Genomic DNA, 16,745 nt, shown 5'->3' with positions numbered 1-16,745 from the left:
AATCGCACCGGCTCACTTTTTTAGTTTGGCTTAATTTTATCAAACTAAACTACTACTTCTGTGTTAAAAAACAAAACAAAACTGTTTTGGTTTTGATTTTTATCATCTGTCAGACTGCTAAAACTGAAAGACCCAAGAAGACAGAGCTCGAGTCAATTTGAAAGCTGTCTCAAATCCTGGAATTCTTGCCCTGCTCCATCCTCTCTCGCGAGATTTGGAAGCCGGAAGTGGGTTCTATTTCAGGCGTCTCTGCGAGGCGTGTGCTCAGTTAGTGTTGGCGGGAGCTGAGCGATCAGTCTGCTCCTTGCTCGCCGGCCTAGGCTGGGTCTGGTCTAGGGGCTTGCGGGCAGCGCTCCCCGTCTCCGGCCGGCAGGATGCGGGTGGCTGTGGCCGGCTGCTGCCACGGCGAGCTGGACAAGATCTATGAGACGCTGGCGCTGGCGGAGAAGCGCGGCCCCGGGCCGATAGACCTTTTGCTGTGCTGCGGCGACTTCCAGGCGGTGCGCAACGAGGCCGACCTGCGTTGCATGGCCGTGCCGCCCAAGTACCGCCACATGCAGACCTTCTACAGGTGAGCAGCGAGGTCCGGGCCTCAGACCCAGCGGTGCGAGGCGTGACTAGCCGGCAGTGAGTGAGTGGGAGAGAACCCGGACTGGATTCGAATTCCCCCTGCCACTGACTCGCTGTCTCTCTTACTTACCTTCTTTGTTCACGCTGTGTCTAGGAACTGGTGCTTCGTAAATGTCACTTTTCTCTTTTCCTTTCACCTGTCTTATCTGTTTCGGAAGGGATCGAAGCCTGAGGGGAAAACCTGGAGGAAGAAGCTGACAGGGTAATCTACCTTGCACTTGATAGGACTCTGGGACTAGTCTATTTACTGATGCAAGAGTTTTTATTGGACGCCTCCTCTGTGCTCGTCCGCGTTCTAGAAGCTAAGGTTAAGAACTGACAAAGTTCATTGAGCATACACTGGCTTTAAACCCAAGGTGGCAGACCTTCATTCTTAAGAACAAGTATAGGCAATTCACTTAGAAAGAGCTTTTTAATTTTTTATAATGAGCTCAGATATCTCCTTTGGGCCTTATTTTGCTTTTCTGCTATGCCCGATTGCATGGGCATGCCTAATTGCTTTTCTCTATGCTTGATTTCTGCTATGCCAACTGACAACTTTACTCTTATGTTCTAGGTATTACTCCGGTGAAAAAAAGGCCCCAGTTCTCACAATTTTCATTGGGGGAAACCATGAAGCCTCAAATCATTTGCAAGAGTTACCCTATGGTGGCTGGGTAGCGCCAAACATTTATTATTTAGGTATGTGTTCTGGATAATTTCTTGCTTTGTTTGTAATGGAGGCGCCTGTCAGGATTTGTATAACAGGCAGCATCTTGAGATATACGGTGTTTGCGAAATGTCTCTTAATTTAAATAATCATGAAACTGTAATTAGAATGGTTAATTTAAGTAGGTAATTATGAAAATATGTCCATGCTTCTAGTATTTTAAGCAATATAGATAATAAAACATAGTAAAAAATGCAAAGGCCTTATGTACTGTTCGCAATCCCTTTATTTTTTCTTACTCTTTCTGTTGATTGAGAAAACTCAAACTTATTATGATGGAAATTGTTAAACATACCGAAGAATAGAGAATAGTATAATGAATCTCTGTACGTGTTAACCAGTTTCAACAACTATTATTCTGCCATCCTTATTTCAACCCCACTCCCCTCTAAACTTTTACTTAAGTAACTGTAATTCCTCATTATTTATTGCTTAGTTCATGTTCAGATTTCTGTGACTATCACAAAGATGTTTGTTTTACTTTGTTTGACTTGTTCAAAAAGAATCCAAATGAGGCCTGCACATTTCATTTGCTTGTCATGATTCTGAAGTCTCTTAGGCTGTAAGTGTCCCTTTTCTCTCCTACCCATGCTTGTTATTTGTTGCAGAAAATGGGAACTTTTTCTTGTAGAATTTCCTGTGTTCTGGATTTAGCTGATTGGAATTTCTTATATCGTTTAACGTGTTCCTTTTATCCTCTGCATTACCTGTAATCTGTGTTTAGATTTACAACCGGATTAGATTCAGGTTCAATTTTAGGCCCGTTAGACTATTTAGTCCATTCTTTTCTTCACTTAAATGTTTTCAGCTCTAATGATGACATGATAACTTCAGAAATATAATTTATCTACTTCATTACTGATTATTCTTTTGACAACTGTAATATTGTGAAAAGATGTTTGAAGATGATCAATCAGAAATAAAATATAGAAACTGCAGGGTATTTATACTTTATACCTGTTGACTTTCAGATGTATAACCTATAAATCGATCATAAGACACTTTTCCTTATTTCCCTGCCAGCCCACTGTAATATTTGACTAAGTACCAAATTATGTCTATTTTTCTCTTAACATACCTAATCTCATTGGCCCTTCCTTTCTGCTTAGTATCTTCCCTGATCTGCTTCTAGGCCTTTCATCCCTAGTCTGCCTCTTATATTGTTGGCATATTGCTATGTGAAAGAGTAACTTCATCTTGATATTTAATTTTCAAATAATTTTAGGACTGCATGGAGTTCTACGCCTTTAAACTGTTCTTTTAGTTAGTAAAGAGATTGCTTCTGCCTGTGGTAATTTTATTTAACTGTGTACTTTTACAGGTTTGGCTGGTGTAGTAAAATACCGAGGTGTAAGGATTGGTGGAATCTCTGGTATCTTTAAATCTCATGACTATCGAAAAGGTATTGTTCTGAGAATTGTTTTTAAATTTTAGAACTTGCATCTTCAGACTAACTTAAGCATAATATATAGTTTGACCTTTTCATGGAATTTTTTCTCTGAACTGACTACTTTCAAAAAAAATTGTTTTTAATGTATGTTTATTTTTGAGACAGACAGAGTGTGAGTTGGGGAGTGGCAGAGAGAGAGGGAGACACAGAATCTGAAGCAGCCTCCAGGCTCTGAGCTGTCAGTACAGAGTCCGACGTGGGGCTTGAACCCATGGACTGCGAGATCATGACCTGTGCTGACTGAAGTCGGATGCTTAACCGACTGAGCCACCAAGTCACCCCTGAACTGACTACTTTATTTTATACATATGAAAAGTTTGAGAGTACTGGAACAAATTATCTCTGTATCCACCATCTAGTTTTTTCAAGTCTTAGCGTTTCGCCACTTTTAGTTACGATTTTATTTTGTTTTATTTATTTTTTGAGAGAGCGAGAGAATGTGTGAGCAGGGGTGGAGCAGAGGGAGAGGGATAGATAGAATCTCAAGCAGGATCCATGTTGGGCTCGATCTCACAACCATGAGATCATGACCTGAACTAAAATCAAGAGTCTGACGCTTAACGGACTGAGCCACCCAGGCACCCCAGTCAGGACTTTAAAGAAATAGTACAGATTCAGTCAGAGCTCATAGTTTATCTGTTCTTAGTCCTATTCTCCTTTTATCCTTCCCTTTCCTTACCACGAGTCACTCTTCTGAATTTGGTGTTTGTTATTTGCTTGATTATGTCATTACCAAATAGGTAACAGCTTTAAACAGTGTACAATGTAGCATGTTTTAAATTTCATATGAATGTATCATTTTGCATGTATATTTCTGCAACTTGTTTCATTGTTTAATGTGTTTTTGAAATCCATGTTGATACATTCATTTTAATTTGTGAATAGTATTCTATTATAGAAGCATATGGCAGTGCACTCATTTATTCCATTGTATCTGAAAAAATTGATCTTAAAGGAATAGCTTGAGTTCACATTGATTTCAAAATTTTATGAATTAAGTTGGCAGCTAAAACTTACATCCTCTGTGTAACTGTTAAATCACAGATCTGTTCCCTGCTGCCCTGCTCCCCATGATTCTAAACTATTGGCAGGGGAGTACAAAAATAGGTTGTCTTCTTCACAGCGGGTGTGAGTGCAAACTGTCCTCCACTCTTTGGAGGACAGCTGGTAATCTGTGGAAATTATAAAAGTACTCTGACCCAGGAGTTCTACTTCAGGAATTTAATGTACAGATATATTCCACACATGCAAGATGATGTGTACACATTTATTATTTCAGCCTTGTTTGTAATGGCAAAAGGTACGAAGTAATTAACTCTAACATAACTCTACCATGATAAAACTATACAATGCAATGCTATGAAGCTAATTTTTTAAAAAAGTAGAAGAAAGCAACTCTATGTGTAACTGATACACAAAGAACTCCAAGTTAAGTGAAAAAAAAAAAAAAAAAAAAACAAGGCATAGAACATGTTTCAACTATGCTGCTATTTGTGTAAAAAAAAAAGAGAGGATAAAGAAGTTTGTGTATTAAATGCATAGATGATGTCCCTGGAATAAAATACTAAAACCTGATTAACTTGAGTTGCCTCTAGGTAGTGTTAGTAGTTAGTAGGAATAGGAGGATCCCTGCCTCCCATTGTTTTATCAGCTTTGTTGAGGTAAAACTTATATACTATTGTACGTATACAATGTCATGATTTTGGTAAATTTATGTAGGGTTGTGCAACCATCCAGATTTAAAACATTTCTAGTATTCCCAAAAGTTTTGTAGTTAATCCCTGCTCCCACCCCAGCCCTGGGCATCACTGGTTACTTTTTATTCCTTTCTGATGATATCTCTTAAATTTTAAACTATATGAATAAACAACGTATTCCAAATTATAATTTAATTTAAAAAATCATAAGCCCCTCAATTATTTAGATTTATAGTTAGTGATCACTCATTAGTAGAAAATACCAACATTTTTTTTTTTAATACCAGCCTTTTAAGAGCAGTGTTTTCATAGAATTTTTAAGAACCAAAACGGTAATGACAGACCTCCGTTTTGGAAAAATGTGTGTATGTTATTTGTATTTGCCATTATTTAAGGGAGTTGAATATAGCTTATTTCTCTTCTTTAATTCAAGGTCATTTTGAGTGCCCCCCTTATAATCCAGCTACAATAAGGAGTATATACCATGTGAGAAATATTGAAGTCTATAAATTAAAACAGGTATGTAAAAATTACATTGCAGCATACTTGAAAAAATTAGTTAAAGTCATTCTGTACCAAAATGTGTTTTGATCATTTTGGTATACCACTTCCAAGAAATATTTCAGTATAGAATACTTCAGTATTTCTAAAGTTTGGATCTTGAGTTGCTTTTAGGAGGTTCACAGATGAACATTTTTTTTTTATTCTAATGTTATGCATTTATTTTAGGAAGTAATAATAAAATAGAACATTTAATCTATGACTGTGTATATTACTACTTAGAATAAGGCTAAAGAATATATGTTGGAATAAAGTGATACTTTAAAGAAAATATTAGAATATTTCATTTTATTTTTTTTATTTTTTTATTAAAAAAAATTTTTTTTTCTTAATGTTTTTATTTATTTTGAGACAGAGAGAGACAGAGCATGAACAGGTGAGGGGCAGAGAGAGAGGGAGACACAGAATCGGAAACAGGCTCCAGGCTCTGAGCCATCAGCACAGAGCCTGATGCGGGGCTCGAACTCACAGACTGTGAGATCATGACCTGAGCCGAAGTTGGACACTCAACCGACTGAGCCACCCAGGCGCCCTAGAATATTTCATTTTATTTTATTTATTTATTTAAAAAAAAATTTTTTTTTTCAACGTTTATTTATTTTTGGGACAGAGAGAGACAGAGCATGAACGGGGGAGGGGCAGAGAGAGAGGGAGACACAGAATCGGAAACAGGCTCCAGGCTCTGAGCCATCAGCCCAGAGCCTGACGCGGGGCTCGAACTCACGGACAGCGAGATCGTGACCTGGCTGAAGTCAGACGCTTAACCGACTGCGCCACCTAGGCACCCCTAGAATATTTCATTTTAAATAATGGTATTAAGTAGGGAATAAATAATGGTAAGGAAGATAGAGAATGTGGTAAAATTGTGAAAGTGGTATTGGAACACTGGCTTAACTAGAGAGTAGCTGACACTAGGTTTTTGTTTGAGAACCCATTAAATGCCTGACACTGGGCTAAGCAGTTATCACCCATGACATTGCATGTAATCGCCACACAATTCTGTGCAGTAAGTATTACTCTAACTTTGTCACGTTAAGGATGAGAGATCAAGGCTCAGATAGGTAAGCAGCCTTCCAGGGAATTCCCTAGGAGTTAGGTGGTGGAGTCGCCTGAAGCTGTCAGACCCTTCCCACCATGCCCTACAGCCTCTGCAGGAGCTTAAGGATGCTCGTGGGCGTTTCTTTAATGTCCTACTCATAACAGGTCCCTACCTTGAATCCTTTTTCCCTTTCACCCATCTCAGTCCTACCAGTGTTTGACGACCCAGCTTAGATATCAGTTTTCTAGTTTAAAGCCATCACTCTTCTCTGAATTTTCATCACACTTACTGCCCGAATCGGTTATTCAGCGATTATTCGTATCCTTTATCTGGTATTGTCTTCAACACATAAATTATTTTAATTTAGTTTTCCAAGTTTTGTTGCCGATTACTTGAAGGTGCTGGGGATGTGTAATGTATGGAGTATATTTTGTAGCCTCCCCATGAAGACACCAGCTACCTTGAATACCTCTAGTATAATTTATGTAGCAAACAGCATTTTTTACGTGTATGCTCTATGAGTCCATTAGAAAAAAAGGGATTTATCTTTGGGTTTTACTATATTATTTACATTAGAGATCTCATGAAATCTGTGTCTCTGTGTATCTTAAAACAGTTCCTTTACTAAAAGTGACAAGAATAATGGTTATTGTATATTTCAGAAACCCTATATTAAAGACCATGGCTAGTTGGCAGTTAGATCAAAGTATGTCTCTGTTGACCTGCCTTGCCATGGAATATAAGGATGATTTGTGAGGTAGAGAGAAAGCTTTTTCTCCTTGCTTACATGAGTGAGGAGTTTAGCATTTCTTAGTATTTCTGTGACCTTCTTAAATAAAGTTTGCTTAGAATGAATTACATAGAAATCTAAAGATCTAAGCGGTTAAACAATTGTGTGGTGGTGGAGAGAAAGTGTAGGGGATTGCTTTTGGCTAATCTGTTTTTGGGTTTTCTTTCTTTTTCTGTTAAAGCTGAAGCAACCTATGGACATATTCTTATCTCACGATTGGCCAAGAAGCATATATCATTATGGAGATAAGAAGCAACTTCTCAAGACTAAATCTTTTTTCCGACAAGAAGTGGAAAATAACACATTGGGAAGTCCTGCTGCCTCAGAGCTTCTAGAGCACTTAAAACCTACCTACTGGTTTTCCGCACACCTTCATGTGAAGTTTGCAGCCTTGATGCAGCATCAGGTAGAAACCAGAACATTCTTTGATTTGACAAACACTTAGCAAATATCTGTAGGCTAAGGCACTGTTGGCACAGTTGTAACTTTAGAGAAAGAGCTCAAAGATAACTTTGCTTTTGCGAGTAACTCCATATCCATGGGGCAGGGAAGAGACAAGCAGGCAATAAGTATTATTATTAGTGATTAGTGATAGTAATAAGTTTGTGATGAAAAGTGCCATGATGCTGTGGAAGTGCCTACACCAGACTCTGGTGAATTGGGGATGTAGACACAGAGATGAAGAGATTGAGAAGGTTTTCCAAAGGAATTGATTGTGCCAGGAAGCAGTAGAATATGAGGGCAGTGTAGGTAGGGAGCCCAGTGTGTGCCAAGGCTAGAGGTCTGAATGCGTGGAGCGCTGGGGTCTGCAGCAGTCCCTGCGGCTGAGGCAGAGGGAGAGATGAGGCTGGAAGGACATCCTAACTGCCTGCTGGGCCATGTTCTGGAGTTTGGGTTTTAACCAGAAGGTAATGGGGAACGTTGGGGAGTAGTGAAACCAGACTTTGATTTTAGAAAGATTAGTTGGGTAGCATTTTTGTGTATGGATCGTAGTAATGTAAAATGGGAGGCAGAGAGGCTATTTAAGCATAAGATGAGGTTCTAGCCTGTGGCAGGGAGGGAACACAGAGAACGCAATCTCCAGAGAGATTTTGGAGTCAGAATCATCAGGATTTGGTGACAGAGGGGGACTTCCAGAATTTTCCTTGGGTAGCTGCATGGGTGATGGTGCTTGATGAAAGGTAGAGAATAAATAGAGATTTCAACTTAGGCTTTTATGGAGATAGTTGTTTATTCTTTTCCCCTCCCATTCTGACTGACTTTCCACCTGAAGTATTCCATAGGGAAAACATTTAGAAAACGCTGGGTTAACAAGGTTAGAAATTCCTTCTCGAAGTCTTCTATAGAATTCCTGAGAGTCTTTAATGTGCTGATGGGCGTCATCTTTCTCCAAGAGTGAGTGGAGTGTGAGGTGCAGTGCTTCTTGAACTTGACCATACTCTTTTCTGTGGTGGAAGTGCACTTTAATGATGTTCTTCAAGTACAGTTTGGAAAATTCTGTTTGGAAACATTCCTGTGGGCCCTTTCTGTTGTGGGCTTATCCTCACTCCCCAGTTTCATTGGGAGAAAGAGGCAAGGTTACTCCTTTTCTCTTCCTTTGGACCACTGCCAAGGTTATTATCCTCTTTAAATGTCCAAGTTATCCATTCAGATCAGTCACCTTTTCTACATCTTTGTTATTCTCTCCCATCTCCTAGGGCTCATGACATGCCCTGGGGCTCATGACACGCTCAAAATCCTAGGGCCTGGATTTTTACTGAACCATCGGCTTTGGTTCTTTCCCCCCATTCCATCTTGGGTTGTCAGCCTCAGGGAGTTCTATCTCTGAATGAATATGTTCAGTCCCTTTTAATTAGCTCCTCAACCTCGACTGCCTTTGCCAGTGGTCTCTTTCAGCCCCTTTACCAACACCAAAGATCGCCTTTTCTCAGAACTGCCCCACTGCCAAGATCTGCCTGCACTCTCTGTGCCTTCACCTCTCAGTCCATCACCACCATTGGACTGAAACCTGGCCCACAGCAGGGTGTCCCATAGCTGCTTCCTGTCCTTTTTCCTCCGTGGGCCTTACTGTTCTCAGTGAGTCACTTTTGTACTTCATCCAATATGACCTTCATGTTGTGGTCCATCACCCCCTACCCATGTTTCTTTTCTGCCAATTCAGTTTTTACAAAATAGCTTACTTGGAATATAATTTACATGTCATAAAATTCACCTATTTAAATGTACAATTCAGTGAGTTTTGGCATATATCCAGAGTTCCAGAGGTTTCCCGAGCAAACAGCACATAGCCCAGTTGTAGAACATTTCCAGTACCCCGAAAGATGTCTTGTGCCTGTTTGCTGTGCTGTTTGCTGTCAGTCCTTGTTCCCACTCTCAGCCCCAGGCACTAATCTGCTCTGTGTCTCTGTGGATTTGCCCTCTTTGAAATTTATGTAAGTGGGATCAAAGTCTATAGTCATTGGTACGTGGTTTCTTTTGTTTGTGTGTTTTTGAGGTTCATTCGTGTAGCAAGTGTTAGTATTTCTTTCATTTTTATTGTTGAGTAATATTTCATTCTGTGAATGTATCCCATCACTTTTGGTGTTGTATCTAAGAAATCTTTGCCTAATCCAAGTTTATAAAGATTTTTCCTTATAATTTCTTTTAAAAGTTATATAGTTTTAGCTCTGCCAGATTACTTTTCAGCTCTTCTGTTATCTTAGCCTTTGCGTTATATACTTTGATTTAGCACTGGCATTATCATCAGCATTAGTGTCTGCTTTGACTTTTGTAAGGAAGTTGAAGCCCAGAGAGTTTAAGTGCATTGCCCGTTATTACACAAGTGGTTGCAGAACTAACTTATTTTGGAAAAGTGACAGTTGTTGCTTTGACACATAACTTAGGGGTATGTTTAATAAAGATTGTTTCCATGCTATTCTGTGTATGAATTACTGTGATAATTTAACATTCTTTCTGGGGCTGCCTGGGTGGCTCAGTCAGTTAAGTGGCCAACTTCGGCTCAGGTCATGATCTCATGGCTCGCGGGTTCGAGCCCTGTGTAGGGTTCTGTGCTGTCAGCTCATAGCCTGGAGCCTGCTTTGGATTATGTGTCTCCCTCTCTCTCTGCTCCTTATCTGCTCATACTCTGTCTGTCTCTCTCTCAAAAATAAGTAAACATTAAAAAAAAAATTTTAACATTCTTTTTAAAATTATGGTTCATATTTGTAGGCCAAGGATAAAGAACAGACGGCCAAAGCGACAAAATTTTTAGCCTTGGACAAATGCTTACCACATAGAGACTTTCTTCAGGTAAAAAGAAAATGAAATAACTTTGCAATATAGTTTTGCTCTTCCAATGATTAAAAAAAAATTAATTTTCCCTTCAGAATTTATTTGTTCTCTTTATAATTTATGTATTGTGAGAATTTTGGAATACGTTACATTAGTGTTTTTAAGCTACTAAATTAAATTCCTTTTAAATTTTATTGTTATACTGAAATTCTTAGCATATTAAAAATAGAAATTTTTTTCTTAAAATTATCAATTTCTTCCTATAGGTAATAGAAATAGAACATGACCCCAGTGCTTCTGAGTACTTAGAGTATGATATTGAGTGGCTCACTGTTCTAAGGGCTACTGATGATCTTATTAATGTGACGGGGCGCCTATGGAATATGCCTGAAAATAACGGCCTGCATACAAGGTAAGTCTGACATTCAGGGTTTGCTCTCTCAGGTGCATGCATGATTTTTTGTCCCCTCCACCTTTTTTTTTTTTCTTAAATCAAGGGAATTATTGTTAAATGAGTGTCAGAATAATTCAAGGGTTACTGACTGGTATGGAAAACTACAAATTTTCCATCTAAGGGATGTAAGAAAATGGGCTATTGAGTACCAACCCAAATTAGCACATAAAGCATGTATAAAACTATAATGTGGTGATGATTTGGTTCACACATTAAAGTAACTTATGCTGGGGCGCCTGGGTGGCGCAGTCGGTTAAGCGTCCGACTTCAGCCAGGTCACGATCTCGCGGTCCGTGAGTTCGAGCCCCGCGTCGGGCTCTGGGCTGATGGCTCAGAGCCTGGAGCCTGTTTCCGATTCTGTGTCTCCCTCTCTCTCTGCCCCTCCCCCGTTCATGCTCTGTCTCTCTCTGTCCCAAAAATAAATAAACGTTAAAAAAAAAAAAAAAAAAAAAAATTAAAAAAAAATAAAGTAACTTATGCTTATTTTAGAGTGTGAGTTAAGAACAGCTTTTTCTTTTTTCTTTTTTAAAAATTATATTTATTTATTTTGAGAGAGAGAGAGAGAGAGAGACCGCAAGTGAGAATGGGGTAGGGGCAGAGAGAAGAAGAGTGAGAATCCCAAGCTGTCAGCACAGAGCCCGATGACATGGGACTTGAACTCATGAACCATGAGATTGTGACTGGAACTAAAACCAAGATTTGGATGCTTAACCAACTAAGCCACCCAGGCACCCCAAGAAGAGCTTTTTCTAAGAATTGTTTTTATTTCAAAATGGTCCTTTGGTAAATTAATTGTAATTTTATTAAACGGAATTTTTATATGTGGTTTAGATTTTATCCTTACACCTGAAGTCCACAGTTAGATCTTACCATTTGTTGTCTGAGGCTGATAAAATGTAAAAAGCTTTTGTTTTGGACTTTTGTAGGTGGGATTATAGTGCAACAGAAGAAGCTATGAACAAAGTATTGGAAATACTGAATCATGACCTCAGAGTTCCATGTAACTTCAGCATAACAGCTGCTTGTTATGACCCTAGCAGGCCACAGACACAAATGCAGTTGGTGCATAGGATCAATCCTCAAACTACTGAATTTTGTGCCCAGCTTGGCATCACTGACATAAACGTCAGGCTGCAGAAGGCCAAGGAAGAACATCACTTGTGTGGTGAATATGAAGAACAGGAGGACCTGGAGAGTAATGACTCTGGTGAAGACCGTAGTGAATATAACACAGACACGTCTGCCCTGTCCTCTATTAATCCAGATGAAATAATGCTAGATGAAGAAGAGGAGGATGAGGATAGTATCGTAAGTACACACAGTGACATGAACACACCATCTGTAGAGCCTTCTTCTGATCAAGCTTCTGACTTCTCTGCAAGCTTCTCTGATGTCAGGATCTTGCCAGGTTCCATGACTGTATCTTCTGATGATACATTGGGTTCCCCAGATGGCAGAGAGGGGAAGCCTGGTGAGGCTCTGGAGTCGGAGGATGGAAAGGACTTAACCGAGTTGCCCCTGAAGAGGCTGAGTGACGAACATGAACCTGAACAAAGAAAGAAAATTAAGAGGAGGAATCAAGCCATCTATGCTGCAGTGGATGATGACGATGCAGCATAAGACAATTTACTTAGTATTATATGTAGATATGTGATTTTTAAGACCATATTTTTAGAGTTGGATTTTTGACACTCAAGACTTAACTTTGTAATAATGAAGTTACATGAGAGAATTTTAGTTAGGTATTGACTTTGTCTTTAGTCCTTTGTATATTTCAGATAAAAATATTAAAATTTTATATATTTACTTGATTGAGTACCTTTTTTTTTGAAGACGTATACCATTCACTTTCATTATTTTCAGGAAACACTCACGGGATACCTACTCTGTACCAGGCACTTTTCTGTAAAATGGCACTATAAAGATGAGTAAGACCGGAATTTCTACCTTTGAGGAGTTACTACCACTGTGAATATTTTTGTGTATAAAATATTCTTTATTAATGGTATCTTTATATTTTGTTTTGCAAAGTCATTGTTGCATGTACGATTTTGTATGCTTTCGTTTTATTTATTATAAATATTTTCCTTGGTCTGCTCTTAATGTCTGTCAAATATAATTGAAATTGAAGATGGTAGGTAAGGCTTCAGGAAATAAATTACTTTAAATACTAAACATTGGTAAACATAAAGTTTTACATTTAATTGCTGAGATGAATATAACCTTGTTGATTTTGGCATAGTTTAGCTTTAGCTTTAATTTTAAGGTGACTATAGTAACTGTACAGGTCATTTTTGACACAGTTCATCTTAGTATTAATTACTATCAGGGATTGAATTGCACAAATGCTGCCCCTCGTGCTGTATCATGTGGCTTGTTAGTAATAGAGTATTTTATTTTTAATGTTTATTTATTCTGAGAGAGAGAGCGAGTGAGCACATGCATGCAAGCAGAGGAGAGGCAAAAAGAAAGAGAGAGAATCCCAAGCAGGCTCTGTGCTGTGAGTGCAGAGCCCTAAGTGGAGCTCTGTCTCATGAACTGTTGAGATCATGACCTGAGCTGAAACCACGAGTCAGACACTTGAATGACTGAGCCACCCGGGCACCCTAGTACTAAAGTATTGTTAAAGATACACATGGAAAAACTATCCCTCCATCCTGTCTCTGGTTAAAAATGTCTGGATCACCTGAGGAGATGGTTACCCTGCACTTTGGATGAGGAGTCATGAATCCAAAAACTATTCTGGGATGTCATCCCACAGCAGTCCAAATCCAGGGGTCATTAACCTAGGAGAATGCTGTAGCAACTGGCTTCCATCTTGTCAGCATCTGACTTGAAGAACGTGGAGCAATTTCTCTTTATTGCCATCCATTTTCTTTCCCTTTTTAAGTTGAATATTTACTTATTTTAGTTTTCATTTAGTTTCAAAAGGATTTTCCTCATCACTGATTTAATGGAATCCCATAGTTCTGACATTTAGGTTTTTTCCCCCCAGAAATTATTTTTTTAATATAATTTATTGTCAAATTGGTTTCCATACAACACCTGGTGCTCATCCCAACAGGTGCCCTCCTCAATGCCCATCACCCACTTTCCCCCTCTCCCCTACTCTCCATCCACCCTCAGTTTGTTCTCAGTATTTAAGTCTCTTATGGTTTGCCTCCTCCCTCTCTGTAACTATTTTCCCCCTTCCCATCCTGTCTTCTGTTAAGTTTCTCAGGATCCACATATGAGTGAAAACATACGGTATCGTCCTTTCTCTGCCTGACTTAATTCACTTAGCATAACATCCCCAGTTCCATCCACATTGCTGCAAATTACCAGATTTCATTCTTTCTCATGGCCAAGTAGAATTCCATTGTATATATAAACCACATCTTTATCCATTCATCAGTGGATGGACATTTAGGCTCTTTTCATAATTTGGCTATTGTTGAAAGTGCTGCTATAAACATTGGGGTACAAGTGCCCCTATGCATCGGCACTCCTGTATCCCTTGGGTAAATTCTCAGCAGTGCTATTGCTGGGTCATAGGGTAGATCTATTTTTAATTTTTTGAGGGACCTCCACAGTTTTCCAGAGCAGCTGCACCAGTTTGCATTCCCACCAACAGTGCAAGAGGGTTCCCGTTTCTCCACATCCTCTCCAGCGTCTATAGTCTCCTGATTTGTTCATTTTACCCACTCTGACTGGCGTGAGGTGGTATCTCAATGTGGTTTTAATTTGTTTTTCCCTGATGAGGAGTGATGTTGAGCATCTTTTCATGTGTCTGTTGGCCATCTGGATGTCTTTGGTAGAAAAGCATCCATTCTTTTCTTCCCATTTCTTCACTGGATTATTTGTTTTTCGGGTGTGGAGTTTGGATACTAGCCCTTTATCCAATGTGCCACTTGCAAATACCTTTTCCCATGCCGTTTGTTGCCTTTTAGTTTTTGTTAATTGTTTGCCATGCAGAAGCTTTTTATCTTGATGAGGTCCCAATAGTTCATTTTTTCTTTTAATTCCCTTGCCTTTGGAGATGTGTCGAGTAAGAAATTGCTGCAGCTGAAGTCAGAGGTTTTTCCCCCTGCTTTCTCCTCTAGGGTTTTGATGGTTTCCTGTCTCACGTTCAGGTCCTTTATCCATTTTGAGTTTATTTTTTTAAATAGTGTTAGAAAGTGGTCTAGTTTCATTCTTCTGCATGTTGCTGTCCAGTTCTCCCAGCACCATTTGTTAAAGAGACTGTCTTTTTTCCATTGGATATTCTTTCCTGCTTTGTCAAAGATTAGTTGGCCATACAGTTGTGGGTCCAATTCTGGGTTCTCTATTCTATTCCATTGGTCTATGTGTCTGTTATATGCCAATACCATGCTGTCTTGTTGATTACAGCTTTGTAGTATAGGCTAAAGCCTGGGATTGTGATGCTTCCCTCTAGTTTTCTTCTTCAATATTACTTTGGCTATTTGGAGTCTTTTTTGGTTCCATACAAATTTTAGGATTGTTTGTTCTAGCTTTGAGAAGAATGCTGGTGCAATTTTGATTGGGATTGCATTGAATGTGTAGATTGCTTTGCATAGTATTGACATTTTAACAATATTTATTCTTCCAATCCGTGAGCATGGAATGTTTTCCCATTTCTTTGTGTCTTCTTCAATTTCCTTCATAAGCTTTCTATAGTTTTCAGCATGAAGATCTTTTACATCTTTGGTTGGGTTTATTCCTAGCTATTTTATGGTTCTTGGTGCAATTGTGAATGGGATCCGTTTCTTTATTTCTCTTTCTGTTGCTTCATTATTGGTGTATAAAAATGCAACTGATTTCTGTACATTGATTTTGTACCCTGCGACTGTGCTGAATTCATGTATCAGTTCTAGCAGACTTTGGTGGAGTCTGTCACATTTTCCATGTAGAGTATCATGTCATCTGCGAAAAGTGAAAGTTTGACTTCATCTTTGCCAATTTTGATGCCTTTGATTTCATTTTGTTGTCTGATTGCTGATGCTAGGACTTCCAACACTATGTTAAACAACAGTGGTGAGAGTGGACATCCCTGTTGTGCTCCTGATCTCAGGGGGAAAGCTGTCAGTGTTTCCCCATTGAGGATGATATTAGCTGTTGGCTTTTCATAAATGACTTTTATGATGTTTAAGTATGTTCCTTCTATCCCAACTTTCTTGAGGGTTTTTATTAAGAAACGATCCTGTATTTTGTCAAATGCTTTTTCTGCGTCTATTGACAGGATCATATGGTTCTTTTCTTTTCTTTTCTTTTATTAATGTGATGTATCACATTGATTACTTTGTGAATATTGAACCAACCCTGCAGCCCAGGAATGAATCCCACTTGACCATGGTGAATTATTCTTTTTATATGCTGTTGAATTTGATCTGCTAGAGATTGTTTAATAAAGATAAAAGCAGAAAGTAATTATGTATAAAATAACAGAGTTCATTAATGATGGTTCTCAAAGTAAATAATAATAAAAAAAAGACAGTCCTCTGGCTTGTCTAATAATGAAAGTACAAATGCCAAAAAAATAAAAGAGGGAAGTAACCAGTAAAACAGGGTATTCAAGTAAATATGGGGTTACTCTCATAACTGGGTACAGATAAATTTGATAAATGATTACTTTCCTAGGAAAATAGAATTTACTGAAATTCATCCTATTAGAGGTAGAAAGTGAAAAAAAATTCCACAGAAGGAATAGATAAAGTTCTCAAAGGATCAACTCCCATGAAAAAGCAGTTGGCTCAGATGGTCTCAGGAGGAAATTACCAAATCTTCTAAAGGCCAGATAATCCCTAATGTTAGGTAAACTTCCAAAATGTAGAAAAATAAAGGGAAGTTTAGTTTTCTTTATATGAAGCAAGTATGGCGATGATCCCTAAATCTGATAATTTGCAAAAAAAACACCCCACATATGACTATTGCTGCCGAAGTCCTAAACAAAACATTAGCAAACAATTTATAGCGCATTTTAAGCATGACTGATACAAAAATGGTTCAGTATTAGGAAATGTGTTGATATAACTCACACAGTGATAGATCTAAGAACAAACATCATGATTATCTCCATTGATGATGAAAAGGCCTTTGGCAAAATTCCACACCCATTTCTGATTTTGTGAAAAGTAAAATCTAGCATCTTGTTTCATGGGGAAACACT

At 38.7% G+C, this 16,745-nt stretch overlaps 1 protein-coding gene across 1 annotated transcript; it reads left to right on the top strand.

The window, feature by feature from the left end:
- The first annotated feature begins 232 nt into the window (after nucleotides 1-232).
- On the top strand, nucleotides 233-12,406 carry DBR1 (debranching RNA lariats 1). The gene is made up of 8 exons (XM_025913896.2): nucleotides 233-571; nucleotides 1,187-1,311; nucleotides 2,661-2,741; nucleotides 4,920-5,005; nucleotides 7,058-7,282; nucleotides 10,084-10,164; nucleotides 10,413-10,558; nucleotides 11,527-12,406. Exons 1-8 carry the CDS (start codon nucleotides 375-377, stop codon nucleotides 12,218-12,220), a joined length of 1,635 nt encoding a protein of 544 aa, XP_025769681.1. The 5' UTR covers nucleotides 233-374; the 3' UTR covers nucleotides 12,221-12,406.
- The last annotated feature ends 4,339 nt before the right edge of the window (nucleotides 12,407-16,745 follow it).

Source organism: Puma concolor, chromosome C2 (assembly GCF_028749965.1).
Source record: "Puma concolor isolate L17-30 chromosome C2, mPumCon1.1.hap2, whole genome shotgun sequence".
Lineage (NCBI taxonomy): Eukaryota > Metazoa > Chordata > Mammalia > Carnivora > Felidae > Puma > Puma concolor.
The sequence above is the reverse complement of the archived record's forward strand: the minus strand, read 5'-3'. Positions and strand labels throughout refer to the sequence as shown.